The sequence below is a fragment of the Seriola dumerili genome, unplaced genomic scaffold (assembly GCF_002260705.1).
Source record: "Seriola dumerili isolate Sdu_G_001 unplaced genomic scaffold, Sdu_1.0 BDQW01000044.1, whole genome shotgun sequence".
Taxonomy (NCBI): domain Eukaryota; kingdom Metazoa; phylum Chordata; class Actinopteri; order Carangiformes; family Carangidae; genus Seriola; species Seriola dumerili.
In genome coordinates, this window is record NW_019174299.1 from 7,268,241 (window position 1) to 7,295,306 (window position 27,066).

Below are 27,066 nucleotides of genomic sequence, written 5' to 3' on the forward strand. Positions count from 1 at the left end.
CATTTTAATGGATAATCTTCATGACACATAACAACAGTTTACACATCAGCAGGGTTAGTGTTCACTGAATACGGTGAATTTGGTTCACTGAATACGGTGAATTTTAGATTTATAGGAATTAGAGCTGCTTATTCCCAGATGCACTTCAGAGACAGATCAGAGTTTCTCCTGAAGCAGCTGATCGACTTTCACTCTGAGCTGGAGTAAACATGTTCATCCAGTCACCGATCTGACCTGCAGTGAAAAAATAAAACTAAACCTGACGTCTCTGCTCAGAGCGGCAGCTATGATTCGTTACCTTTGTGCAATAAGTTTCCACTGACCCCTCTCCTGCCGCAGAAACTCTTACTTTGTTTTTAAATCTTTTATCATGGTCTTAAACGTAGATTTTTCTACAACTTCAACTGCTGACTGCTTCACTGAGGATTTTCCCTGCGTTACTGCTCCCTTCAGGTCCTAAAGAGAAACAACACCAACAGAGAAAAGATTTTAACTCTGTCCAACACATCAACACTTAAACAGCCCAAGAAGAAAAAACACTTCTTACAGAAATCATGTGCTGGTAGGTCAGGGAGAGGATGTTGTACTGTTCTGTCTGTATGTGGTCAAAACAGGATGATGCTCCAACTGTGAAATGGTATAATACACACTGCCAGGCAACAGGTTTACAACACCTATGATGTCTAATTACACAATTCAATGTCTCAGTGTTTCTGAAATTTAACCATAGAACAAAAACAATTGATTTAAAGAAGATTTTAATCTTGTTGAACTAAATTTGAGACTCAGCAGCTGAACTCACTCGTGGAAATCATTTATTAGTCCCAACACAGTTGCAGAAATTCCCACTTGTATTTTGCTTTACTTTCACCTTCAGTCCAGTTCATCCGAAACCAGCTCCATGAGGATCAGGTCTGCAGTCTCTGGTGGTCTCCATCATGTGGCTCATTATCTCGCTTCAGGATGAACCTCTGACCAACCAGTCTGTCTCCATTTGTTACATGTCTTTTCTTTCCATTCTGACAGCAACAGCAGAGGGTGCAGCAGAGGGGGTAACACAGTTTGTTCAAGCAGTGTCTTTGTACAGAGGGTTTGTAAAGTCATCACCAAGCTAGGCTGGAAACCACTGGACTAAACTAACAGTATGTGAAGTAGTTAACACCAGCTCCACCTCGAGCAGCTACAACAGTAACTTCTGCTTTTTGTTAAATATTAACTAATTGTATCTCTCTGGGCCTCAAACAGTCAGTCAAATGAAACAATGTGAAGTTAAGAGGAGAAGTGACTGATGAAACTGCTATCAATTGATACACATCTCAGACGTCACAAAGAACCACATCTAGATACATATATGTGTGTGTATATATATATATATATATATATATGTATATGTAATTACTTTTTTTCCCCATAATTTTAGTTTTTCTAAATTATTTGTCGGTCCACTTACAATACCTTGACAGCCCACCAGGGGCTGACAGCCCTCAGGCTGGGAGCGACTGCCTTTGAAGAAACATCAGAGACTCAGCCACGTTTGCATTTATTCTGATGCTACAGTAAGAAATAGACAGGAAATCAGGGATGACGTGCAGCAAAGGGCCACAGGTCAGACTTGAACCCATGGCCGCTGCGGTTAGCATCAAAGCCTATGTGGTACGTGCTCTACCAGGTCAGCCGCCAAGGCGCTCCGGCAGCTTTTATTTGTTAATGTTTGTTAGCTTGCAACTGGCAGTGGCCTTTGTCTGACGCACTGACTGCTGGGTACACACTGCCACCAGCAGTAAGCTTTAGATACAAGACAGTGTTTGATTGTTTTGCTGGGAGTTGATTTACTTCTTGAACAATGTGAAAGTCTGAAATGTCAAGCGTCATACCAAATGTTCAGTGCTGAACTGTGGTTCACTGAGTTCTCATACCACATCCTTCACAAGCATTGTGTGTGGGATGTACTGTCTAGTGCATCACTAACAACATCGGTGGAAAAATTGCTGTTCACATGGTAAAATCACAAGACACACACATATACGCACGCACGGCTGGGTAGCCTTTTGTTGTATTGAGTAAGAGCAAGTGTAAATAAGTGTTTTCAGTTGTCCTTACTGATTATACACCTGCCCAGGGTGAAGTTAGTTACATGATGTAACTGGACAACCATGTACCTGTCGCCATGTCCAGCGACAGCATCGTCAGGATCTCACACCTTAGTGTAAACACAGTCTTTGGTGCCATGAAATCACCAAACAGGCCCTGTGTGCAAAACAGACAGCAGTTTTATTCTAAGTGGAACTATTAATTTAAAAATAAATCCTTGGTCTTAGTATTACAGTGATTTAATTCACCAAGACGCCTCACACAGTCACTTTGAAAATAATTATATGGAAGTCTTTTTTTTCTTTATTATATTTTCCTTATTATCAGCAGACATGTTCTTGTATCTTTCACATGTTCTTGTCTATCTTTTACATTTTCTAGTCTATTTTTCACATGTGCTTTATCTTTGATGCTTGTTCTTTATCGTTCATGTCATTTGCTGTTGATTCTGTGTCTCTCTCCTTCTTGTTCTCCTTCTTCTCTGGATAAAATGGCGTATCCAGGATAGCTTTGTTTTTTGATGTTGACAGGCTTTGACACAAGGATCCACAGATCTTCTCCCATGAGTCCATCTCTAAGTGCCAAAGTTTCGCTGTGGCCCTGATGGACTGTGAAGCTCCACCTTTTGCAGCTCTGGCCAGACTGAGGCTGTTTTTGCAGATGGACAAGATGTTGAAGCCGAGGAAAAAAGCACTGACTGTGATTAAACCAGTCCTGGCTGCTGTCATCTGAGGCACATCGCATGCATCTAATGCTCCACCTTCAACACCGGTTTCAGTATTTGTTCCTATACCACCAATATCAGTCAGAACTCTGGGTATTCCCTGAGCCACATCGATCTTACTCGCTTCCATTCTGGAGACAGGTTGACCGGTCGCCTCCTGCAGACAGTCCTGGAGACGCTGCACGTCCTCCATGAAGCTCTGGAAGACCTCACTGGCTTTCTTTTGATGTTTACGCTTTACTCTAGTCTCTGCAGTTGTGGTGACAGCACTGGTGACGAGACTGGTGAGTCCCAGACTTAACCCTGTCATTGCCAGACCTAGAGTCACTCCTGCTGTAACAGGGGTTAACGCCAACCCAACAATGGAAAGCACACCTCCAACCGCCCCCACTGAGCCGCCTGCCACTCCGGAGATCTTTGCCGTCTTCTTCATCTTGTCAAGCTGATCAGCAATGTCCTCCAGGTCATGTAGAAACTGCCTCATCCTGGGCCGTCGCTTGTTGAACTCAGTGATGAATCTACGACATAACTCTTCCTGGAGCAAAAACACCAGTCGAAACCGCTGGTCATCCCTGATGAATCAGAAGAAGATTGAGGAAAGATCAGATTGATAGGACCACCACTTGCAACCGTTAACACACAGGAAGTAACGGTCATCTGTCTCACATCAACCTTTCAGGACCCAGATCAAGTGAGTTAAATAAGCGGTAGATGATGGTAACAATATGTCTTTGCTGTGGACTGAGACTGTCTAAGGGAGAGATTTAGAAAATGAAATGAACAAACTAAATATCTAATTTAGAAACATCTGTGAACGATCAAACATTTCTGCTGTATGAGTCATTTGTGATATTTATGGCCCCTGGTGGAGATAAAACATTTTTTAAATATGCGCCACCACTTTACAATAACACTACCATATAAAGGATTTATAAATGGTTTATAATTAGGTCATTCCTTTGGTTGTAATATAGCATAAATAATAGCATAATAACAGTTTTCATACATTTTTGCAGGCTCACTATTTGGCAAGAACAAGTTAATGCTTACTACTCATTATTCTTACTAATGAGTAACTACCATTTATAACTGGAGCCTTATTATAAAATATAAAACCCGTCATCATTTATTAATGAGTTACCAGTTATAAATAATAGTAACTCATTAATAAATTATGTTTTAGACTTTACAATAAGACTCCCTTTAGCAATTTACAAATGTGTTTTGACCATTAAGATTCTGATGGTGGTAAATTGGTAGTAACTTAAGAAACATGTTATGAAGCAGCAGGTACAAACGCTGGATGATGGACAAAACAAAGAAATCTCAGTATCTAATGAGATATGAGGCTGAACAGTACAGATACATGTAGGCTTACTATTTGGCAAGCAACAGGTCAATGTTGCCCTTTTTTATCTAATGTGTTATAACAGCTTATAAATGAATTATAAAGTGCTAACAAGCTAATTAATAAACTACTTATAAACCATTTATAAATTCTTTATAAGGGTAGTCTTATTGTAAAGTGGTACCAAAAGTGCTTTATAGATGATCAGTTTCTTCTTTGTCCATCATCTAAGGATGTGCTCTCTTATACCATGAAAATCAATTATATACCACCTGCTGCAAAATGCATGATTCCGCTTTACTGGTCCAGTCTGTGGTAAAGATCACAGGGATGAGCGCTCAGTGTGTTTAGGTAACACTCCTGTCTGGAACTAGAAGAAGTTTCTGAGGTTGAAACGACATGATTGATATCAGATATTATGCTACTAGTTATATTAAATTTGTGATGCACAGGACTGAGTCGTTTGGATGTGAGAATTTACTCAGTCAGCCATAATCACACGCGGGGCAAAGAACAGTTGTTAAATGACTCACGTGCGAGAAAGTGCTCAATCGATAAGAAATTGAATTGTGGTTGAATCCACGATGTCAAGCTGAATTTTATGTACATGTGGAGACTTTGCATAAAATTCAACTTTACATTCTGCTTCAAACAAAACAATATACATCAGTTTTGCATTCAGGACAAGATAAAACAATTCCACACAAGGCCAAGTTTCAAACCTTTGACCTTAAAGTGCAGAAACACAGGTAAGTCTTCTTCCTTATACTTGAACTTCCTTTTATATAAATATCTGAAATACCAAAAGAACCTCAATCTGCTTTTGTGTTTTCTGTTGTAAGTATGAAGATGCAGTACGGACAATATATGTCAAAAATTTTATTTTATTTGTATTAAAGTAATTGATTGTATCTTCACCAACTTTGCTACCACAAATCAAACCAAACAGGGGTACAGCACTACCTGGTGTGTAACAGCTCACTGACATGACAGAGCTTCCTCTGCACGTCCTCCTCAGACGACGTCACATCGACCTCCACCACAGGTGTCGTCGGGCAGCTGTCGCCAACAGATCTGTGAGTGATACAGTTACCGTTCATCCAGACTCTTGTGGTTTAGCTCCTTTTAAACAGTGTTTCATATCATTTCAATCGAAACAGAATGTGCTGTTCATGAAACATAAGTTTACCTTTTCTCTAACTCCTCGCAGATCTTCTGGGTGGTCTTTATGCATTTATCCAACTGATGCGACATGATCTGAAGCCGGGGGAGGAAGAAGACTTGTGCATCTCTCTTAAACTCGAGGAGGAGAGGGCAGATTATTTGTGTGACAATGACAAGGACCTCAAAATGTTCAAGGATGGTCCCGTTGGGAAGGCGTAACACCTGGTTCTCCTCTGTGGACACAGGAAGTGAGGCGACCGCCAGCCTCCCCACTGCATCCAGGAAGCAGCCGAGCTTCTCCAGGCCTCCCACAGTGTCCTCCAGCACAGCTGCCAGCTCCTTCTGTAGCTTTGCACGCCTGCGGTCCCCAAAGCAAAGGTTCATCTTGTTGTTCTCACACTATAAAAAAAAAAAAATTCCTTACTTCTGCTTTTTGACTTGGCAACATCACTGTGCTTTGGGTCCATCTCCTGAGACAGGTCTATGGCGTCCTTTGTGTTGCTCAAGTCTTTCCTTCCGTCATCTCTCTGTTCAGAAAACCCCTAACAGAATTTTCCTTCTGCATCAACGTGCTGTAGAGTTTCTGAGATGAACCAGTGTAAAGCTTCCTCTCTGTAATACAGAACAAACCTTGCGTTGTTTCAGCTGTTTAGTGTAACATTGACCCTATTGTCTCAACATTTGTCATCACACCAATGTCGTCCTTTGCTTCATCACACTGTGCAGACTGCTTTTCATTCATTTCTAACTGTCCAGTGGATTTTTTCAGTCAGTTACTGAGTTGAATGATCCCTCACATTCACATATTTCATTGCCATGTTCAAGCCTGCACAAACATGTATGCCTCAAGTGTAAAAAATTGATAAAACCTTAAAGGTTCAGTAAATGATTTTAAACTATAATACAGCAGCACACAGCTATTTCCTATGTAAAGGTATAGTGGCATAATGGTGTGAAAATAAAGTACATAAGTGTGTGTTGTAGTCTGAGCTTCTCTGTTCTTTGATTTGTAAGGCGGTCTGGTAGTGCGTGCATGTTACTGCATGTGAGTCCCTTCTGTTAAACAGTTGGTCCTCCCCACGTTTATAAACACACTGGCTCCGGCCACAGGTGAGATGGTACTGTGCAGTGTTCAGGTCAAATTGACCATCCAGAATTATCTCCACTGAAGAAGAAACCATGTTTTCATCTAAAAAGGTCTCTGACAAAGAAAGAGATGAGACCAGAGCACAGGTGGACTGGACGTGAGGACTACCAGCTAAAAAACCCAGTCAGCTGGTGGCCCATCAAAACATCCATTAAGTTTTTACCAGCTCCATCAGTGTCATTCTGTTGGCTGTCATGTACACGCAACAACTTTATTCAGTTGTGCTTGTGTTGAGTGTTTAGTGTCTTTGTAACACCTTGCTGACTGAGAACAATTACTGGAACAATACTTGTCCAGCACAAGCTGTCATGTACAGACAGACATGGCAAAGACAGAAATACTGATGCAAAAATAAAGCTGTAAATCAGCAGAGCTGTTGAAGCTGGAAATGACATTTTGGAAATGGTCAAAATATGGAAGCATCAAAGCAAATCTAGTAAAGAGGACAGAGAAGACATTAACTGATAAATGTATATATATATATATAAAAATATATATATATATATATGTACACACACACATATATATATATACACACACCTAGAATTACATTTATTTTTGCCATAAATTAGGCAACAAATACTACAAGGACTGTCTAAATTACAAAATAAGAAAAGCCTGAGATTAGCAATAATGAATAAAAACATAACAATAATATAACAGTTTCTATGAATTCACATGTATTCTATTTTTAAATATCCATTCAAGACCACACTTGTTCACTTCAGTTACAGCCCCTCAGCTCCTGCAGGTCTTTTACTTCTTGCGTCAAATTTATCGCAGTTTAAACATTCAAACGTTACCTGGTCGAAGACACCTGACTGCATCCACTTATGTGGCTCATCAGCTCCTTACAGACTTGTCATTAACCAGATGCATGGATAAAATCAAAGATTTAGATCACAAGGTGGAGGTAGAAAGGTTTTTGTCTTCCTTGTTAAATGGACTGAGCATATGCTCTAGGTGACTTGGTGAGAAGGGAGTCTGTATAAGGACGCTGGTTTGGTTTCACTTTTGCTTCTCAGCATAATACCTATAAAATACCATTCTAGTAAAATGATATCGATAATGTTAATAATGATAATTATCGATAATTAATAATGATAATTATGATAATTATGCAGATTTTCCCTTTGCTTAACAAATTTTTTTATGAATCCTATAAGGGTTATTTGAATTGGAGAAGAATTTGAAGCAGGAAAATCAGCATAAACCAAAATGCAGTTGTACTGCTACTGAAATGAGTCGGTTGATTACCATGTTTGCACACACCACTGAACTTTGTGAACTTCATTTCAGCTCACCACAGTGGGTGTAACACAGAGCTGTGAGCCGCTGTCAGTTGTGAGAGGTGCAGCTGTGTTTTTGTATATAATTTAAACAGTTGATTATTAAAACCACCAATGACTCCCTGCCCATTCCATATCAATTAATGCCATTATTTGAGCATTATTCGTGTTCCAGCTCTGTATCTAAGACAGTTTGCTGAAGGACACACAATTTAATGAACGTGAATGAGTGCAGGCAGTGAAATGATCATACAGTAGGTAGAAGGCTGGGCTGTGTCCAAGTGTGGACTGGGGGAGCCGGGGATTTAAAAGTGCATTGCACACGAAAAAGCAGATCTTAAAAGTATATCCCACCCTTTGTGCACTCTCTGCAGCTTCTCTGTACGAATCCAACCACTCTGTCTTCAAGGTGGAAATTTAACAAAGGCAATAATTATTACATCATTATATCCTTTTAAAATCTTGCACAATAGAAAAGTGAAAACATTTTTTGTTTTTATTATTAGTATTATTATTGTGAGAAATTTAAAGGGACATTTTTCGGAGCACACGTAGTGCTTGAGGCTCTGAACTTGCTCTTGCTAGAGAGAGAGAGGAGATGTAAAACTACATTGAGATGGGTTTTGGTTCTTAAACCACAAATATCTTCTTATGGATCAATACTTCAAATAAAACACAGGAAACGTGTAAAATATGGGACATTTAAAGCTTTACAGAAAGGAATTGCAAAGATGGGTAAAGCAGGTGCCTCCATGAACAAAAAAAGTCCACATTGTATGAAACAAAAAAAAAGAAATATCGAAGAAATAATGTATTATTCTTATTTAATCTAATCTACACATTAAGGTTAGCATTAATGGCTGTTTACCTACCAGTCTAGAGAAAATGTTGTGATCAGCATCAAACTTTATTGCTTTACTCACCAACAGCTGTCTCAAAAGTTGAAAAGAAACACTGATGTTAACTCTTGTTTTGCTTGTATTTCTATCACTTCTTTTCCTCTACTGAAGTTACCATGCTAACCAGCTAGCCTCGGCCCGGTCAGACTGTCTCGTCACTTTCTGATACCGAGTTACTACAGCGTCCAGTCTGCCCTGAAGAACTCGCTGCTCAGAGGATGTATTATAATCTATTGTCTTGTAGATTCAACTATGGCTGAAGCTCTTGGCAACACTGGTAAGTAAACAACTGTTAATGCTAATGTTGGTGTAAGGTTTGGATGGTGGTGAACCCTTACAACTAGGATGAAGGCCAGCAGGATTTATGTGCAAGCGTGGTGGAGAAATGAACAGCATCAGTCACACAAGGATTGGTTTCAGAGCTCTGATTCTGGTTTAATGGTGACCATAGGCAAATTACAAAAAAAAGTCCAACAACTCTTACACATATGTAGCAGAATGGCTTGACAACAAAAGCAGTCTGGCTGGTGCAGCAGGTCGCGGTGGATAGCAGCAGCAAAGGTGACAGTCAACCTGACTCCCCCTTCTCTGACATACTACACTGCTTTCCCACCTGGCATAACTACCCACAGTCTCTACCAAAACATTACATAGTGAAGGGACCCTAAACACTAGCACCATACATTTAGAATACCTATTTAGAATTTAACCATACAATTTAACCATACTGATATTTACATACACAAGATACCCCGACATTTGGCCTAACACAGATGAAATAAAATACATAATAAACTAAAGAAATACCAAACAAAAGCCAAACTTAACAAAAACCCCTCTACCCACTCCCCTCTCTCTTTCCTGCCCACTTGGTACAGCCTAACAAGGTAATTAACACCTGCTGAGTCCGGTGGCTGCATTCCCATGTGTGAACTCTATGAAAACAGGCCCCCTGGAAGTAGACCTCAAAGAGAGAGTGATTAGTAGAAGTTCCCAAAATAAAAGCAGAACATAACAAGATAAACTTTCTGTATTAGCCAATGTGTATTGTTTTTCACCTTAGTGAGGGGGATGCTTGCCAGCTCCCTCACAGTTGGCTATATAGCAATAGCAAAACTTACAAATAGCTCCTTTAAGAATTTAAGAACAGAGATTTAAATTGGGTTTGATGCTAATCAGTCATTTACAGCTCTTGATTGAATTTTCGTATCATTCGTTCAAATTAATCAGAGTAAGCAAAAAGGCACATTAGAGAGTTGCCACAGATGCAGTATTGTGTGTTTACTGAGTGCTACACTACACTTGATTAAATCAAATATTCACATCTGTTTCTCTGTGTGTGTAGATCTAGATCTTCTTCATGGATAAAATGGTGTCTCCAGAGTACCTCGTTTTCTCTCTGATGTTAAGAGGCTTTGACACAAAGAGCCACGGATCTTCTTCCATGACTCTATCTCTGAGCTCAAAAGTGCAGCTCTGGCTCTGATGAACTTTGAGACTTTAGTCTCACTGCCTTTAGCCAGACCGATGCTGTCTTTACAGATGAAGAAGATGTCCATGCCGAGGAAAAGAGCATTGATTCCGATGAAACCTGCCCTGGCTGGATTGGAGATACCAAGAGGCCCTTTGACTGCTGCCTGACCAATATCTGGGATGTCTGAGGCCACCCTGGGCACATTGCGTAATGCTTTACCTTCCTGGGCCACCATCTTACCAACACCTGTAATCACCTCTTCACTTTGCAACACCTTAGCAGCAGAGGCAGCATCAACAAGTGAATCAATGCCTTTTCCAACAGCACAAACTTTACTGAGAACCTTGCCCACTCCCTGAGCCACATCAATCACACTTGCTTTAATTTTGGAGACTGTTTGACTGGTCACCTCCTCCAGACAATCCTGGAGACTCTGCACATCCTCATTGAAGACCTCGAATACTTCACTGGTTTTTTTTTGTTGTGCAACGTTTACTCCAACCTCTGTGGCTGCAGTGGCAGCACTGTTAACTCCGCTGGTGATTCCCAGCCCTACCCCTGTCATGGTCAGCGCTAGAGACACTCCTGCTGTTACAGGAATTAACGCCAACCCAACAATGGAAAGCACACCTCCAACCGCCCCCACTGAGCTGCCGGCCACACTGGAGATCTTTGCCCCTTTACTCATCTTGTCAAGCTGAACAGCAATGTCCTCCAGGTCTTTGAGACACTGCAGCATCCTGGGATGTCGCTTGTTGAACTCACTGATGAAGGCAGAACATGACTCCTCCGGAAACAAGAACGCCGTCCGGAAGTGCTGGTTCATCCTGATAAAGACAAAAGAGGAAATTAAGTGAGAATAAATAATACATTTAATACAATTACAAGTCATCCAGAAGAGAACATGAATGTGTGTAACACTTTTTATAGCAATCCATCCAATCTAAAAGTTATTGAGACATTTCCCTCAAAACCACTAATGAAAAGTCCAGAGATCACCAAAGTCATCACCAAATCTCCAAAGAATCACCAAAGCAATCAGGATTCGTCCTCTGGGGATGATATGGATATCTGTATAATATTTCATGGAGAACCATCCAGTAATTATTTTGACAGGTGGTAGATGCCAATGCCATAGAGTTGGATAATTAATCTGATGTAGGATGGGACTGAGACTGGATTGCAGTATTGCTTGGACTGTAGTCTTTATGCAGAGTAGGAATGTAAAGGAGTAAACAAGTAAATAATCTTTGCACTTAACGTGTCTATTTTTTCTCGCTATGTAGCAAACAGCCACAACACGAATGCAAAAGCCACAACATCAATGCAGTTTTTTGTTTCATTTATTGGGCGGGGCACAACTGTGTTTGAGGCCAAAAAACATGAGGTAATGCTTACCTTATTTCATCAAGCTGATTAATGTGATAAAGCATCCTCTGTGTTTCATCTTCAGACAAGTCCTCATCGAGGTCAATCAGAGTTTCCATAGTCTTCTTCAGGCAAAAGTCCCAGAGGGAGCTGTGACGGACAGTTACAATTTATTATGCCTCTAATGCAAAATGTGCATTTTATTTTGTTCATGAAATGACTGTTTACCTTTTCTCAAACTGCTCGCAGATTATCTGGATGGTCTGTATGTATCTGTCCAACTGATACGACAGCACTTCTGCATTCTGGAGTCTGGGAACAAAGAAGACTCGTGCATCTCTTTTAAACTCGAGGAGGAGGGGGCAGATTAGTCGTGCAGCAGCGATGACAGCCTGAATGTTTTCAAGGGTGATCGTTCCAGGTAGAACTAACACCTGGTTTTCCATGAACACATGAAGTGAGGTTACTGCCAGCTTCTCCACTGCATCCAGGAAGCAGTCGAGCTTCTCCAGGCCTCCCAGAGTGTCCTCCAGCACAGCTGCCAGCTCCTTCTCCAGCTCCTCACAGGTTTGTTTTCCTTTCACCATGCCCCTCATATATTCCAGAAAGGCCTTACCTTTCTCCTGTGACTTGGCAACATGGCTGAGGCTCAGGTCAGTTTTGTCAAACCTGTCTTTGATGTCCTTGATCATCTTGGATTCCTCCTCCCTCGCATGCACCCACCCTTGCTCAAAATATTTTTCTTTTATATCGGGTCAAATATCTATATTTCGGTAACCATTCTCCTTTCACCTTATTTGACCCTTTTCTGTCACTCGGTTTTTCTCTTATTCTGTTCAAAAGATTCAAACTTTACCTTGCACCAGACATTTTGTCTCCTTGGTGTGAAGTCTTCAGCTGCTCACTGGGGCTTCAGATAAAATAGAAAAGAAGGAGATTGGACGCTGTGTCAAAGAACACTGAATATGTTGAAAGAACAAAGTCACCTCTCAGAAAGCAACTTCACCAGGTGTGTGTGGTTTTGTTTTCCTTTCTCCACATTAACGAGTTGAATCATGGGCCTGCACATCGTCACAGTGAAATGACAAAATGTTTAAAATATTTGTACAAAAAAAAAAATAATAATAATAATAATGATAATAATAACTTTACTTGTATAGCATGTTCATACCAGAAATGTAGCACAAAGTGCTTTACAACAAAGAAATCACATGCACCAAGTGCTTCACATGGAAAGAGGTCAAAAACATGTAAAAGCATTGATTTAAAATGAAAAAACATTAATGTAAAATGAGATGAAATAATAAATGAAATAATAAATCATTAAATAAGAAGACATTTAAAAGAAGTGCTGAGCAGTGCATAAAGCTAAAGTGAAGAAATAAGTTTTGAGCTTTCTTTTAAAAGTGCTCAGTTTAGTTTAGTAAAAGACTCTTCATGAGAACGACTTTTTATCTGCAGACAGTCGACACGAACTCAGCCAGACTGGACCAGAACATGGTCCGATCAGTAAGGCAATTGTTAGGTTGGATAGACACAAGTAGAAGCTTCACTACAACAATATAAGTGCACAGAAAATAGACATAAAAAAAAAAATATATATCAAAGACTTAAAGGGATGCATGTATTAATTTTTACGCAGCAATACTATGAAATGAATTCAATCTGAGGTATTTATCATTGTAGAAGAGGGAAGAACAACCCAAGTTACAGGGGAAGGAAGAGCGCTTTACCAAGGGCCAGCCTTTATATTAAGGTCACCAAAATGATTATTGTTGTCATCATCATTTCATTAGATTTGTTGTTGCAGCTGTTGTTCCTACTGTATTGACGAGGCGTGCACACCGGAGTCTTGATTCAGTGTGTTTTTATTCAACACCCTTTCTACATATATGAACTAGGATGGCACGACAACCTTGCGCTACTGCCACCTGCTGGTGCAGCGGTATAACATCATGAACTCATTCCACGTGTACTTGTCATATCAATACACCTACTGTCAGTTAGTCTAGGATTTATTTTATTTCACATGTGGGTGTGTGAACATTGTGCAACTATAATGGAGAATCTCACCTAATCTCTGCACTTGTTTCCTGCTTTTGATTTGGTCTTTTCAGCACAGATTCGCTGGTTGTAGTTCTTCTCTCCAAGTCTGTTCTGTTCCCCCTTCAGATAGGATTTAGAATAGAATATATAGAATATTCTGTATTACTGTATTTATAAATATAGTACTTGTTAATTATCTAAATATACTGTATATATAAACAGTATATATATATATATATATATATATACTAGAATCACATTTATTTTTGCCATAAATTAGGCAACAAATACTGTCTAATTACAAAATAAGAAAAGCCTGGATTAGCAATAATGAATAAAAACATAACAATATATAATACAGTTTTATGAATTCACATGTATTCTATTTTTAAATATCATTCAAGACCACACTTGTTCACTTCAGTTACAGCCCCTCAGCTCCTGCAGGTCTTTTACTTTCTTGCATCAAATTTATTCGCATTTAAACATTCAAACGTTACCTGGTCGAAGACACCTGACTGCATCCACTTGATGTGGCGTCATCAGCTTCTTACAGATTTGTCATTTAACCAGATGCATGTGGACGGGTCATATTGTGTGATATGCAGCTCGAACTACTGTCGCTTCTACGGACCACAGACGATGACCAGGTGGATTATGGGGTGTTTATTACACACAGTTCCTTCCTGCAACACAGCATACAGCACAGCAATGGCGTGTGAAACTATCATCGATCTCAGGATAATCACAGTGAAGTCCTCTTTTCTCTGTTTAGTTCAATAAACAATAAAATAAAAACAAAAATTACATCCTAGTGTGATCGTATAGTGTATATTGTTATTTCACAAGCATAAGTAAAAACCCCCCACATAATCCATTATGTGACATAAAATTAATTTTAAGAACACTTTAAACATTTACCATGAGGTAAGTATAGAAATACACTAAATTTAGATGAATGAGTATTAACCCTTTAGCTGAACAGGTGGCAGCTCACACAGGCAAAATATACAATAAAATGTCATGAAAGGTAACATAACAAAATGCACAGCATATTGCCTGCAACACAGCATACAGCACAGCAATGGCATGTGAAACTATCATCGGTCTCAGGATAATCTGAACAACACATGGAATGAGGGTAAGCATTTAAGATAGTTTAGCATCATTCCGAGTCTCTAAAAAGTAGCTCTGTGGCTTAACAAATCACAGTAAGTGCTAAAAGCAGTTAGCACAAATCTCAATGAGTACATTACACAGCAAAATATAAAACATGAACACCTGAAACCTTTAACAAAATCATTGATTATCCCGGACCATGCAAGAGGACATCTTACCACAGTGAAGTCCTCTTTTCTCTGTTCAGTTCCCACGCCAACCACTGCGCCAATAGATGGCAGTGTTGCACCTTTTTTGCCATAATTTACAAAGCACAAATCTACTCCGTTACATACACCCCCCGTAAATTATGCTAAATAGGGGCAACATAGAGCAGAACTGCCAAGATGAAAAGTAAAAATTGATGCAGTGGAAAAGGAGAGAAAAAAAACACTACCAAAACCCATACTTATCACAGACAAACAGAGATGCCATTTACATCCCATAACCTTGTACATGTTTTCGCTCTATGAGTGCAGAGAATCACATACACCCAATTCATAAAGCAAACTAAATCAGTAAAATAAAAAAATAAAAAAACAAAAACAGTGACTGCTTGTCACGAAAATCAGAATGGTTGTTCTACACACAAATTGACATGTGCACATTAGCCACAACGGCACCAAACGCAGACCCTAAAGCAGGTACAGTATTCTCCACAATTCTCTGGCCTGACATCTCACAAATAAGCCTATTTGGATGCCTAACGGCCCTACCATACCTTGTGAAAACTGAAGGGGCCTGCATGGTTTGTGGATGTGTGCAAACCACCTCCTCTAACTCAACTCCATCTTGAATGAGAGGGTCATGTAAGGCAACAGGTATATCAGTAGGCAAGTGTCCTGTGTCGTGCACTGAGTCTGAAGGTGAATCATGGTGTGAATGAGTGGTGTGGCCATGTTCAAAGTCATCAGGAGCACAGTCTGGCAGCCCCACTGACTGGCCCATCTCCATGAGCACAAGTGAAGAGTCGCTGAGGTCACCTCCTCCCAAGACACTCTCACTCCCCGCTTCAGCGTGGACAGGTGACTGCATGAGCCAAGTCATAGTGCGTGATTGAGCATCCTCTTGATCATTCACAACAGAGCTCTGGCCACCTTCACATGATACAGCCGACTGTGACTCTCCAGAGATTGCTTGGGGCCCAACTTGCTCAGGGAATGTCAGGAAGTCGACTGGGAGCAGCATGTTTCTGTGCACAACCTTCTCCTTTCCCGTGACACTATCCCGGATCCTATACACGTTAATTCCAGATCTCACGGACACCACATCAAAGGGGGTTGAATCCCATCGGTCTGCAACCTTTTTCTTGCCTTTCTCACCCCGATTGGCTATCAGCACTCTATCACCCACAGTCAATGGCAACCCCTTGACCTTGCGATTGTAGATTTTCGCGTGACGTTTTTGGTCGCCATAGGCCTGCTGCTGAGCAATCTGTGCAGCTTTAGAGAGATCTCTCCTCAGGTGGTTCACAAACTCATGGCGGCTGACGACGTCGTCATTCTCCAGAACATGATGGAACATGATGTCAATGGGCTAGCGTGGGGTCCGTCCAAACATCAGGTAAAACGGTGCAAAGCCTGTGGTCTCATGCACAGTGCAGTTATAGCAGAAGGTCAACATTTGGAGCACCTGCGGCCACTTAGACTTGTACTTTGGAGGGCGAGTTCTTATCATGCCACCAAGAGTTCTGTTGAACCTTTCAGTGATCCCGTTGTCCATGGGGTGATATGGAGTTGTATGGGACTTGTGCACACCTGCCATCTCAAAAAGATCTTTGATGAGCCTGCTCTCAAAGTTGGCCCCTTGATCAGAGTGGATTCGTTTTGGGAACCCATAGATGCAGAAAAATTTGTCCCATAAGCAGCGGGCAACTTGCTTCGCAGACTGGTTTCTACAGGGAAAGGCGAGTGCCAGCTTTGAAAAATGGTCTGTGACAACAAGAACATCAGTGGTCTTCTTGTCACTTGTCTCTGCTGTCCAAAAATCAATGCAGACTAGTTCCATAGGAGCTGAAGTGCGTATGTTCTCAAGAGGAGCCCGGGCATTTGGTTCAGGAGTCTTCCCTAAGATGCACCTCTGGCAGTGCTTCACATGCATCACAACATCTCTTCCCATGCCTGTCCAGAAGAATCTTTCACTGGCCAGAGAGAGAGTTCTTGAGCGGCCCTGGTGACCAGCTGCATCATGAACGTTGTGCAGGACTTGATGTTTCAAAGACTCAGGTATGACAAACTGAAAGATTTTCCTGTTCATGTGACGGTCTCTCTTCACTCTGAAAAGAATCCCATTACGCACCTTCAATTTCTCCCAGTGCTTCAACAATCTAAGTACACAGCTCGACTCAGCCGCTCTTTCATGTGCGTTTGGCCTCTTTTGCGCTGAACATAGAAGAGTGCTCTGCTCACTGTAGCATCCTGCTGCTGCAGATTGTGCAACTGACTGTGTGGGATGATGATGGATGGGTCTTCATCAGGCAACTGCAGAGAGGATGGGCTAGCACCGGACAGACGGGAGACACCACCAGTGCGATGAGCGTCCAAGATGGCTGACACCTCTTCAACACCAATAGCACCTCCAGACGGCAAATAGGTACCTTGTACTGTACTAAGATCCACATCAGTAGAGTCGACAGCAGTCTGCATGGCTTGGCAGTTGGTGGTTAGTCGGAAGGCGTCTTGCACTGTTCCAGTCAAAACTCCATTGATTTCATCCAACAAAGACAGATAGGCCTCCAGATGATGGCTTATGCTGGAACGGACGAAGGGTTCGCGGCTCAAGGCATCAGCGACAGCGTTCTTGGGCCCTGGAACATATTTCAGGTCAAAGTCGTATGCCGCTAGTTTCGCCACCCACCTCTGTTCACAGGCATCCAATCTGGGCTTCGTTAGGATGTAGGTCAAGGGGTTGTTGTCAGACCATGCAGTAAAATGCCTCCCTTTCAGCCAATGGGAAAACTTGTCACATACAGCCCACTTTAAGGCAAGAAATTCTAGTCTTTGAGCTGGGTAGTTCAACTGGGATTTCGACAGTGTTTTGCTAGCGAAGGCGACAGGCCTTGCAACCTTCTCACCATGTTGAAGCTGAGAAAGAACAGCTCCAATCCCGTCAAACGAGGCATCCACAGCAAGAATGAAAGGCTCCTCGAAGTCAGGATGGGCTAGGGTCACACTGTGTGATAGATCGCGTTTCAGAGTGTCAAACGGATCCTGACACTCGGACGTCCAGTCGTCTGCCGAAAGCTGCACTTGACTAGAGCGCTTTTTCACGTGCATCCTACTGCGCCGGGTTCTGCCTCCAGTCTTTTGTTCTGAGAGGAGCTTGAAAAGGGGCCTGGCCTTAGTAGAACAATCTTCGATGAAATGCTGATAATACAGCACCATCCCCAAGAATGACCAAATCTTCTTCTGTGAAGGGGTGACACCGTCGCTGTCCATCAAGTCAGACACCTTTACTTGGTTAATGGCTTCAACCTTTCCAGGGTCTGTCTGCACCCCTGACTCAGAAATGACATGCCCAAGAAACTTAACAGACCTTTGCAGGAAGTGGCACTTTTTCGGTGCCAGCTTGAGGTTATGTTTCTTCAAGCGAGAGAACACCATCTCCAAGCGGCTGGTGAAATTCTCATCTCCAAAAATGGAGAGCATCATGCGCATGAATGTAGCCGGACTGTTGGACAGACCATGAGGCATCCGGTTGTACTCATGCAGGCCAAACGGGGATGAGAAGGCAGTGTACTTTTTGTGGTCCTCATGCAGGGGTACATTGTAGAACCCGGAGGTGAGGTCCATGTTGGAAAAGAAGACATTTTCCCCCCAGTGCAGTGAGAGCATCAGCCTGGTGAGGCAGTGGGTGTGCATCCTTGACAGTCCTAGCATTGAGCCATCTGAAATCCGTGCAGATGCGCAGATCCCCATTTTTCTTCCATACGAGGACAAGTGGCGATGCATACTCACTGGAAGATTTTTGAATAATGCCTTTTTCTTCCATTTCATTGAGAGCTGTTCTCAGCTTCTCATAGTGGCTTGGTGGCACTCTGCGGTAGGGCAAACGGAATGGCCTCTCATCCACTAGATGTATCTTGTGCACAAAGTCAGATGCCTCCCCACAGTCCATCTTGTGTTGTGAGAAGATTGACTCATGTCTCTCAATGATCTGGAGAAGCCTGTCTCTCCACAGGTCAGAGACAGCACATGAATCCAAGTCCAGATCACTTAGACCAAGCTTGTCTAATGCTCTTCTGACATCCTCCTTGGACCTTGGCATCACAGCATCAGTCATAGATTGAGAGTGAACTTTGATGTGTTCAGGTTGAAACAGATCCTCCGCTGCAACACAGGGGAACACATCCGCCAGTTTTGTGTTCCTCTTCAGCACGATAAGTTCGTTGGTGGGGTTGATGATTTTCATTGGCAGACGTCGATCGCCCCACATAGGTGTAACAATCCTACCAACCAAGACATTTCTGGGTCTGCATCTTGCTTGGGTTGGTTCAACAATCACAGTACTGCCAACTGACATAGGTGCTGAAGCAGGAAGCTTGCCCCACACGAGATGTTCACTCTGTGGCTGCAACGTCACACATCGCAGCTTCAATGTGCCAACCCTGTCGGGCACTGTGTCACCTCTCCACTTCTCCGTGTTGGAGAGAAGAGAGAAGAAGTGATGGCAGTCTTCATCCGTAACACTACTGGGCTCAGACATGAGTCACCAATAGCTGACAGTCTGTCTCATCAGACGGATAATTGTCTTTATGGCATTGCTGCCCAAGATCATGTCATCAGTCTGTCCAAGCACCACAAACATGGGGACAATCATTTTGCAATCATACACCTCTATTTCCACATCATATGCAGCAGAAGGCGTGACCTGATGACCCCCACATCCAATAATGACAACATCATCTGCAGAGTATCGTCTCATATCTGGATCATGCTGCAGGAGGCGCTCTACAGCTGTCTCACTCAATGTGCATCCTGTAGAGCCACTGTCGATCAACGCCTTTAAAGAGACACCTGCTGCAGTGGCAGTGGTGCAGAACAAACTGTCTGACCTCTGAATTCTGTGAGCATCTTGAAATATGACAGTTTTGTTAGTGGGCACGCTGGAACAGACTGATTCAAAGACTGATTCAAAATCCTCAACATCACTCATGGGAGGGACAGCAATAGGATCCTCAGAACATCTCTCCCTCCTCTCCCTGTAATATAATAATGACTATTGCTGAATACTATAAGTAATGTCTTTTTTTAGTTTATGCTCAAGAGGAAAGTATGTGATGTAAAATATGTGAGCGTGCAAAGTATGTGTTTGTGTTGTTAAATCATGTACATGCTTGTGTTCCTATCGACATACTGTGTGTCAAATAGTAGCACATGCATAAAGTACTTTAAACTGTAACCCCACCACCCCTGTGTCCCTTTCTATTGTGAGTCTTGTCTGTGTGATAGTCATGTCTTTGTAGTGTTATAATGTCTTTCTGGTGTGTCTAGTTTTGTAAAATAAAAATTAAAAAAAAATTTATGTCATTTTTCAAGTGAGAATACCAACTGTTCCCCCATGTTTCTGTGTTTCTTTAATTGTCTGAAGCAAATTGAATTTGAAATGTTGATTTATTAACAAAGACATTTGAACCGTTACCTTGGGCATTAAGAAACCGTGTAACGGTGACATTGATTGCATAGACCAAATGATGCATTGTTTAAAATCAAATAATTGAAACATTCATTGAAATTAAGAATAATAATGTGAGGCCTGTCAGAGATTAGTCTTGTCAACTGTCATCAGACTTTGCTTGTTTTGGCTACTTAATGCTTGTGAACTTCTGCTTGTTATTGATATGTTGATACTTAATATTTTGTTTCAGAATTTACACATTTTTGTTATTTATATGTTTTATTTATGCTACGGTTAAATATAGCTATGTCAGTGAGCTTTAAGAGTGTTTTGGAGACCTAAGAGTTTTTTTTATAAGAAACCTTGTATGAAAGGTGCAGTAGTACAGAGGTCAGTATCGACATTGCATGATTTTTAAATCTCATTATGCAGTTATGATGAAGTAAAACTGAATCTTTAATGGTTTGATTTGTGCCTTTGTTATTCTGTTTGAGACTGAATGCATGACTAGCAACACAGAACCAGTCTGTTTGGAAAGTAAAATGTGCAGCAATAGATTTGTTCTAGCCCCCATGTATTACAGTTACTAGCTTCATTTTTGCACAAGGCAGTAAAACATTCATGATTAGATAAAAACAGTATTTTTTTCTACAGTGGCTAATCAGTTGGTAGTGATGGGAGAAATGGTTCATGGAATCAGTGGCAAAGTGAGACATCTGTTATTTGTATGCTCTCTGCTACAGGAGGCCTACATTTAGACCTCTGCCACATGGTGGAGCCATAAATTGTACCACCACAGGGACAGCTCTGATGTCCTGCACCTCCATAGCACCTCCTTGTTTTTTTCAATATGCAACAGTTCAAATGACGTTTGCACAGATGAGAAATGTCACATACTGTTCCCTCATTTATTTACTGTCATATTTATCACTATGCTGCCACACAGCAGTTAAATTTACTCCAGTGATCGTGAAGAGCAGTATATATAGAGGTAGCAGTAGGGCTGAGTAGATTCATCACTATGGAGTTGTCCAGTTTCATCTTTACTGCTTTACTTCTGAGTTCTTGAATCTTCTCCAATACTGTGTCCTGAGCAGGGAAATAACACGACTACTACTACTACTGTTTCTAGGTTTAAAAGAGATAGATAGATAGATAGATAGATAGATACATAGATAGATACATAGATACATAGATACTTTATTTAGCTCATTAGTAATAATAATAATAAGATTTAATAATAAATAATATACAATAACTAGAAAATTCCTGGGGAACGTTTGAATGTGCCTGCTGCTTGGTGCGTGTATTTCACTCCTCTCATTTCAATCTGTACAAAGGGCGTTACTTTCAGTGTCATTCATGTCGTAGAGACTTATCCTGACACTGACCTCGGTCACTACAGGTGTCCGTCAAAAACCCTTTTGAAGCTATCATGACTGGCCAAAATAACCTCACACTGACGGTTTCTAAAAATCTCTACATTTTTTGTATAAAAATTGTCAATGAAGGTTGGAAATTGTGGGATTTAAAAGAGCTTGTCTGACTTTTTTGAGGAAAATTTTTAAGGATGGCAGTTGGAGTGCAATGTTGTCTCCAGCTAGTGAGTGGAGTTGTGCCTAAAGACAGCAGACAACGCTGAAGATGTAATATATATCACAATCCTCTAAAGTGAAGTTACAGCAACACCACACGGAGTGAGCAAGAGAGAGGGAGAGAGAGAGAAGCTAGTGCTAACTGTTAAGCTAAAGTAACTAGCAGGTCTGAACAGCATGTAAACAACTGTGGAGTTAGTGAAAGTCGCAAAAAGTAGCAGAGAGTGCTGGAGCAGAACAAGTGTAAGTTTAAATGTACAGCAGGTAGTTAGACAATGGGATGAAGAAAATAGCAAGTAATAGAAACTGACTGGAGATGGGACACCACACTCACGTCAGTACGTCACCATGTGAACGTCGTCACTAGTATTAGTAAAAAGACATCAGTAGAAGTAAAAATGTTCTCAGATAAAATAACAAAGTCAGTTAAAATGTTTCTGAGTAAAGGTGTTGGGGGGGGTCCAATTGATTCCAATTAGCCAATAAGTGTTTGTGTGTGTATGTGTGTGTGTGTGTGTGTGTGTGTGTGTGTGTGTATTCACAGAGATCAAATAGCCTCTTAACAAGCTGGTTTGAACACCTGTGTCTAGCTGGAAGAGAGATCTGGGTGAGATTTTGACTCAGTGAGCCTCTCAAACGACCGCTATTTGTGAAAAAACTGTAACTCCTCTCAGAACCATGAGCAGACCATGACAAGCACAAGACCTTCATGCACTGCAGATCTGGCTTTGGTGTTTCTAGAGCCAAAAATGTGGACAAAGGAGCAAGTTACAGAAAAATGTCACTTCTGCATTTTTGGGGAAATCAGCTCCTGAATTTGTATTACAGTCAAAGGGAGAGGTGGAGGGTACTCCCATCACTTTGAGGCTCACATTCAAATTCTGTAAGTCTCTATGATAGACACATTCTATGAAACTCCCACTCTAGCGATGATGTCATCCACTCTAGCGCTGAACATTCCCAGCTTTTTGACCAGCTTGTCCAGTCTGCTTGTGTTCATCTTTGACATGCTACTGGCCCAGCAGACTGTAGCATAAACAAGGACACTGGCCACTACTGATTAATAAAACATGTAGCATTTCATTGCAGACATCAAAGGACCCGAGCCTCTTGAGGAAAAAGAGACAGCCCCTTCCGGTAGATGGCATCCATGTTCAAGGACCAGTCCAGTTTACTCTCCAGGTGCACACCTAGGTATTCATAAGTGTGCACCACCTCAATGTCCTTCCCTCTAATGTTGACTGGCTGAAAGTAGATGACCATCTCCTTGGTCTTCAAGGTGTTCACAAGGAGGCAGTTCTTGTCGCTCCATTCACTGAAGGCCATCGTCAGATCCCTGTAGACAGAACAGATATCAGTCTCTGCTCTGGAGATTTAAGTGTGACTGGCCACTCAGTTACTGCCACAGAAGTAGATGAACTTGCCAGCATTTGTAAGAGTGGAGCAGCTTCAATGGGGCTGTGGTGGGGTTCATATGGTCTGCTGCTGTTGAGTAACGTGGAAGGGATGAGGTGAAACACAGTCTTTCTTCACTCTGTGGAGATGTTGCAGTCCTGGGACCACAGATTACCCCACACGGCGCTGCAGGACATTTCAACAGACACGGTCACACAACAACTCTTTATGTGCCTCAGAGTACATGTCAAGCCTGTGTCACACTTTCACTCTGCTTTGTAAATGAATTGTTCATCAGCATTAATGTTCATGTGGAGGATAAAGTCAGTTTTTGGAGGTCATCATCTAATAATTGTGTTTGCACTGCTCTGTCTTTTGTACAAGTAGTGTGTTGTGTTTTCTGTTGCTTTAAAAATCCAATAAGTTTGTAGCTTGTAATATTACTTACACATATTATCTGTGCAGAGCTGCACTCTGACCTGTCATCTGTAATTTAATGAAAGACTTACTGGATGTAATTAGGTTTAGTTTATGTTGGATTAATCAGTTAACAGTGTGTGTGTGCTGATTAAAGTAGTGTAATTATTATCAGTTCAGGTCACTGAGTTGTAGAATTGCATATTAACATAATTTTACAACTTGGACAGCTCAAAAACAGTGTTTTATCTTTCTAATAAATTCAACAATGTAATGATGACATGATGTTTTCATTGTGTAAAAAGTGTAACAAGAGAACTTAACATCCATGTCTGTGTTGCTTCATTTGGTTGTTGTTGCCAGAGTAAAAAAAAAAGTTGAGATTAGGTCAAAAAACAAAAATTAAAACATTAATTTGAAATGAGATGTGAAAATTTCTGAACAATTTTTGCATGTGGACTCATATGTCTCTTTCTAACTGTTGAAATTTTTTACCAATGATATAACTTTTTCCCCCACCCACCCCCCCTTCCTCACTATCGGCCCATGGCATGATGTCCGTTTCTGTGGGTTGACAATTTATGGTAAATAATGTGGCAGGGGCACACCATGTCCCCTGATGAAGGATACAGTGGAGGATCAATGGGAATGATAAAATATAATCACGTTCTTTTAATCGAAGGGTGTCTAAGGAAGCTGTATCCTTTGTACTGTGTATATTGTTATGTTAAATTAGCATCAGCTGTCCAAACTTTTTTATATCACATATGAAAGATTATGGTTTCATATAAGCACAAGCATTTATTTATTTATATATGAAAATATCTGACAAAGTATTGCTTTAACAATGTATTACTATAACTTTATACAACACATTCAACAACAGCAAAGGTGAAAACATTACATATTTAAAACTACATCAAATAATTTCAAGTAATCCCACACTCACTTAGAGTATTATACAGAGAGAGACACTTAGATTTCAGTGAATCCTTTACAAACCTCAGGTTGTTGTGAAACTCTGTTGGGCAACAACACTTACGATCATCTCTTACAATGACAAGAAGCATCAGGTAGATGATTAAGCAACGTTTGTTCAATCAAATCAAAGAACAACCCAGTGGACAGCTCAGAGTGGTCCTCTGTTTGAAGACACTGCCTTCAGGAGTCACACACAAATATGACCAGTTTCTTTGCCTATTTGTCCAGTATTTACATTTCCTCTATAAGGTACGGCAATCCCATCATCTGCTCGGCCACTCTGTCCTCACCGTCCCCCCTCATCATTCCCTGGGACTGGCTGTATGGTATCATGTCTATCTGAGTCATTTGACTGGTAGATCCGGAGGTGACAGGGTTCAGGATGTGGGCCTGACCCGGGTATGAGCTCACCCACTCCTGGATGAAAGAGGACACCCTTGAATCAGACATCTGCATGGTCCAGAGGCAGGAGGAAACAGTTAAGTACTTCTCAGATTAAGTTTACATAAAAAACGTGATGCATTATGGAAACAAGATTTTAGCTTTACTATGTTTTTATCCTTAACAGTTAACTGTTTCTGACAAGAAATATTGACAAATTGTTTGTATTTGTAACGTGTCCAAATTATTTAAATTTGTGATGACACAAATTTATACTTCTCCGGAAAGAGTTTGAACAGTTGAATTCAGTGGAGGGAGAATTGAAAACAGTAAAGACACGGTTTGACACTAACAAATTATCATTTGATTTATATAAGACTAAATATATAATATTTGGAAATCGGAAATCATAAAACAAGTTAAAATCAGCATTAACAACTTTTAAAAAGAAAGAGTGTATGAAAATACATTTCTGGGTGTCATTATTGACAATAAATTATGTTGGAAGCCTCACATCAATAATGTAAAGACAAAAACTGTCTAAAACTGTGGCAGTGTTGCATAAGGCAAAATGAAAAATCAATACATATATCATACTGCTCTCTCATATTACCATACATTACTTATCGTGTGGAGATATGGGGAAACACTTAAAAACGAACACAAACTCAATTTACATGCTGCAGAAGAAAGCTATGAGAATCATCAATCAGATTATTATGAACCAACAAACCCACTATATTTATTCATTCATATGCTTTAAATTTTCATGATCTGGTTGACTTTAAAACTGCACAGATAATGTATAAAGCACAAAATTATTTAGTCCCAAACTGTATTCAGAGGTTGTTTGAAACCAGAAAGAAACTGTTTGAATTTAGGGGAATAAGTACATTCATAAAAGCAAGGGTAAGGACCANATTATGAACCAACAAACCCACTATATTTATTCATTCATATGCTTTAAATTTTCATGATCTGGTTGACTTTAAAACTGCACAGATAATGTATAAAGCACAAAATTATTTAGTCCCAAACTGTATTCAGAGGTTGTTTGAAACCAGAAAGAAACTGTTTGAATTTAGGGGAATAAGTACATTCATAAAAGCAAGGGTAAGGACCAATGTAAAAAGATGTATAACTATCAAAGGGGTAAACCCGTGGATGAGCTGTGATAATGAAATAAGAATGTATAGTTCACTTGGTAAAATTTAAAAAAAAAAAAGTTTAAAAATATGGTGATAAATAGATACACAACTGAGATATGATCATTATCATTGCATAAATGCAGCAGTGAAAGGTTTCTTTCTGTTTTTGCTTCTTCTTGGCCTGTAGTGACAAGGTTGCTGTTTCATTTAACATTATGCATTGAGGGGAGGTGTAATGAGTAATGAACTATAGCTTCAGCCCACCAAGAGGAGAAGGTATCTAAAAGTTTTGGAACAATTTCACTCGAATACCATAATGAAAAGTCCAGAGATCACCAAAGTCATCACCACAATCTCCAAAGAATCACCAAAGCAATCAGGATCGTTCCTCTGGGGATGATATGGATATCTGTATATAATATTCATGGAGAACCATCCAGTAATTTATTTGACCGGTGGTAGAACGCAATGCCATAGAGTTGGATAATTAATCTGATGTAGGATGGGACTGAGACTGGATTGCAGTATTGCTTGGACTGTAGTCTTCATGCAGAGTAGGGAATGTAAGAGTAAACAAGTAAATAATCTTTGCACTTAACGTGTCTTATTTTTCTCCCTATGTAGCAAACAAGCCAACACAGAATGCAAAATCACAACATCAATGTAGTTTTTTGTTTCTTTTTTGGGCGGGGCACAACTGTGTTTGAGGGCCAAAAAACATGAGGTAATGCTTACCTTATTTCATCAAGCCTATTAATGTGATAGAAGCATCCTCTGTGTTTCATCTTCAGACAAGTCCTATCGAGCTCAATCAGAGTTTCCATA

The 27,066-nt window shown here is 40.7% G+C and overlaps 3 protein-coding genes and 1 long non-coding RNA gene across 4 annotated transcripts in view; all 4 read right to left on the reverse strand.

Annotated features, from left to right (window-relative positions):
• Positions 1-400: 400 nt before the first annotated feature.
• Positions 401-5,714, reverse strand: LOC111217734. The gene is made up of 5 exons (XM_022739720.1): positions 5,353-5,714; positions 5,127-5,237; positions 2,532-3,387; positions 2,160-2,247; positions 401-456 (listed from the first exon to the last, which is right to left on the reverse strand). Exons 1-5 carry the CDS (start codon positions 5,709-5,711, stop codon positions 401-403), a joined length of 1,470 nt encoding a protein of 489 aa, XP_022595441.1. The 5' UTR covers positions 5,712-5,714.
• Positions 5,715-8,817: 3,103 nt separating this feature from the next.
• LOC111217741 lies at positions 8,818-12,210 on the reverse strand. Its single transcript, XM_022739724.1, has 3 exons — positions 11,733-12,210; positions 11,535-11,654; positions 8,818-10,963 (listed from the first exon to the last, which is right to left on the reverse strand). The coding sequence occupies exons 1-3, from the start codon at positions 12,194-12,196 to the stop codon at positions 10,021-10,023; spliced, it is 1,527 nt and encodes a 508-aa protein (XP_022595445.1). The 5' UTR covers positions 12,197-12,210; the 3' UTR covers positions 8,818-10,020.
• Positions 12,211-12,354: 144 nt separating this feature from the next.
• LOC111217742 lies at positions 12,355-14,130 on the reverse strand. Its single transcript, XR_002664964.1, has 3 exons — positions 14,051-14,130; positions 13,578-13,670; positions 12,355-12,414 (listed from the first exon to the last, which is right to left on the reverse strand). It is a non-coding gene; the product is annotated as an uncharacterized LOC111217742 (long non-coding RNA).
• Positions 14,131-23,448: 9,318 nt separating this feature from the next.
• The window catches only part of LOC111217736, a 16,473-nt gene continuing 12,855 nt past the window's right edge, over positions 23,449-27,066 (reverse strand). The window contains exons 5-6 of the mRNA XM_022739722.1: positions 24,948-25,129; positions 23,449-23,500 (exon numbers count right to left, since the gene is read on the reverse strand). Of these exons, the coding sequence (XP_022595443.1) occupies positions 23,449-23,500; positions 24,948-25,129 (234 nt within the window). The remainder of the gene's footprint in view (positions 23,501-24,947; positions 25,130-27,066) is intronic.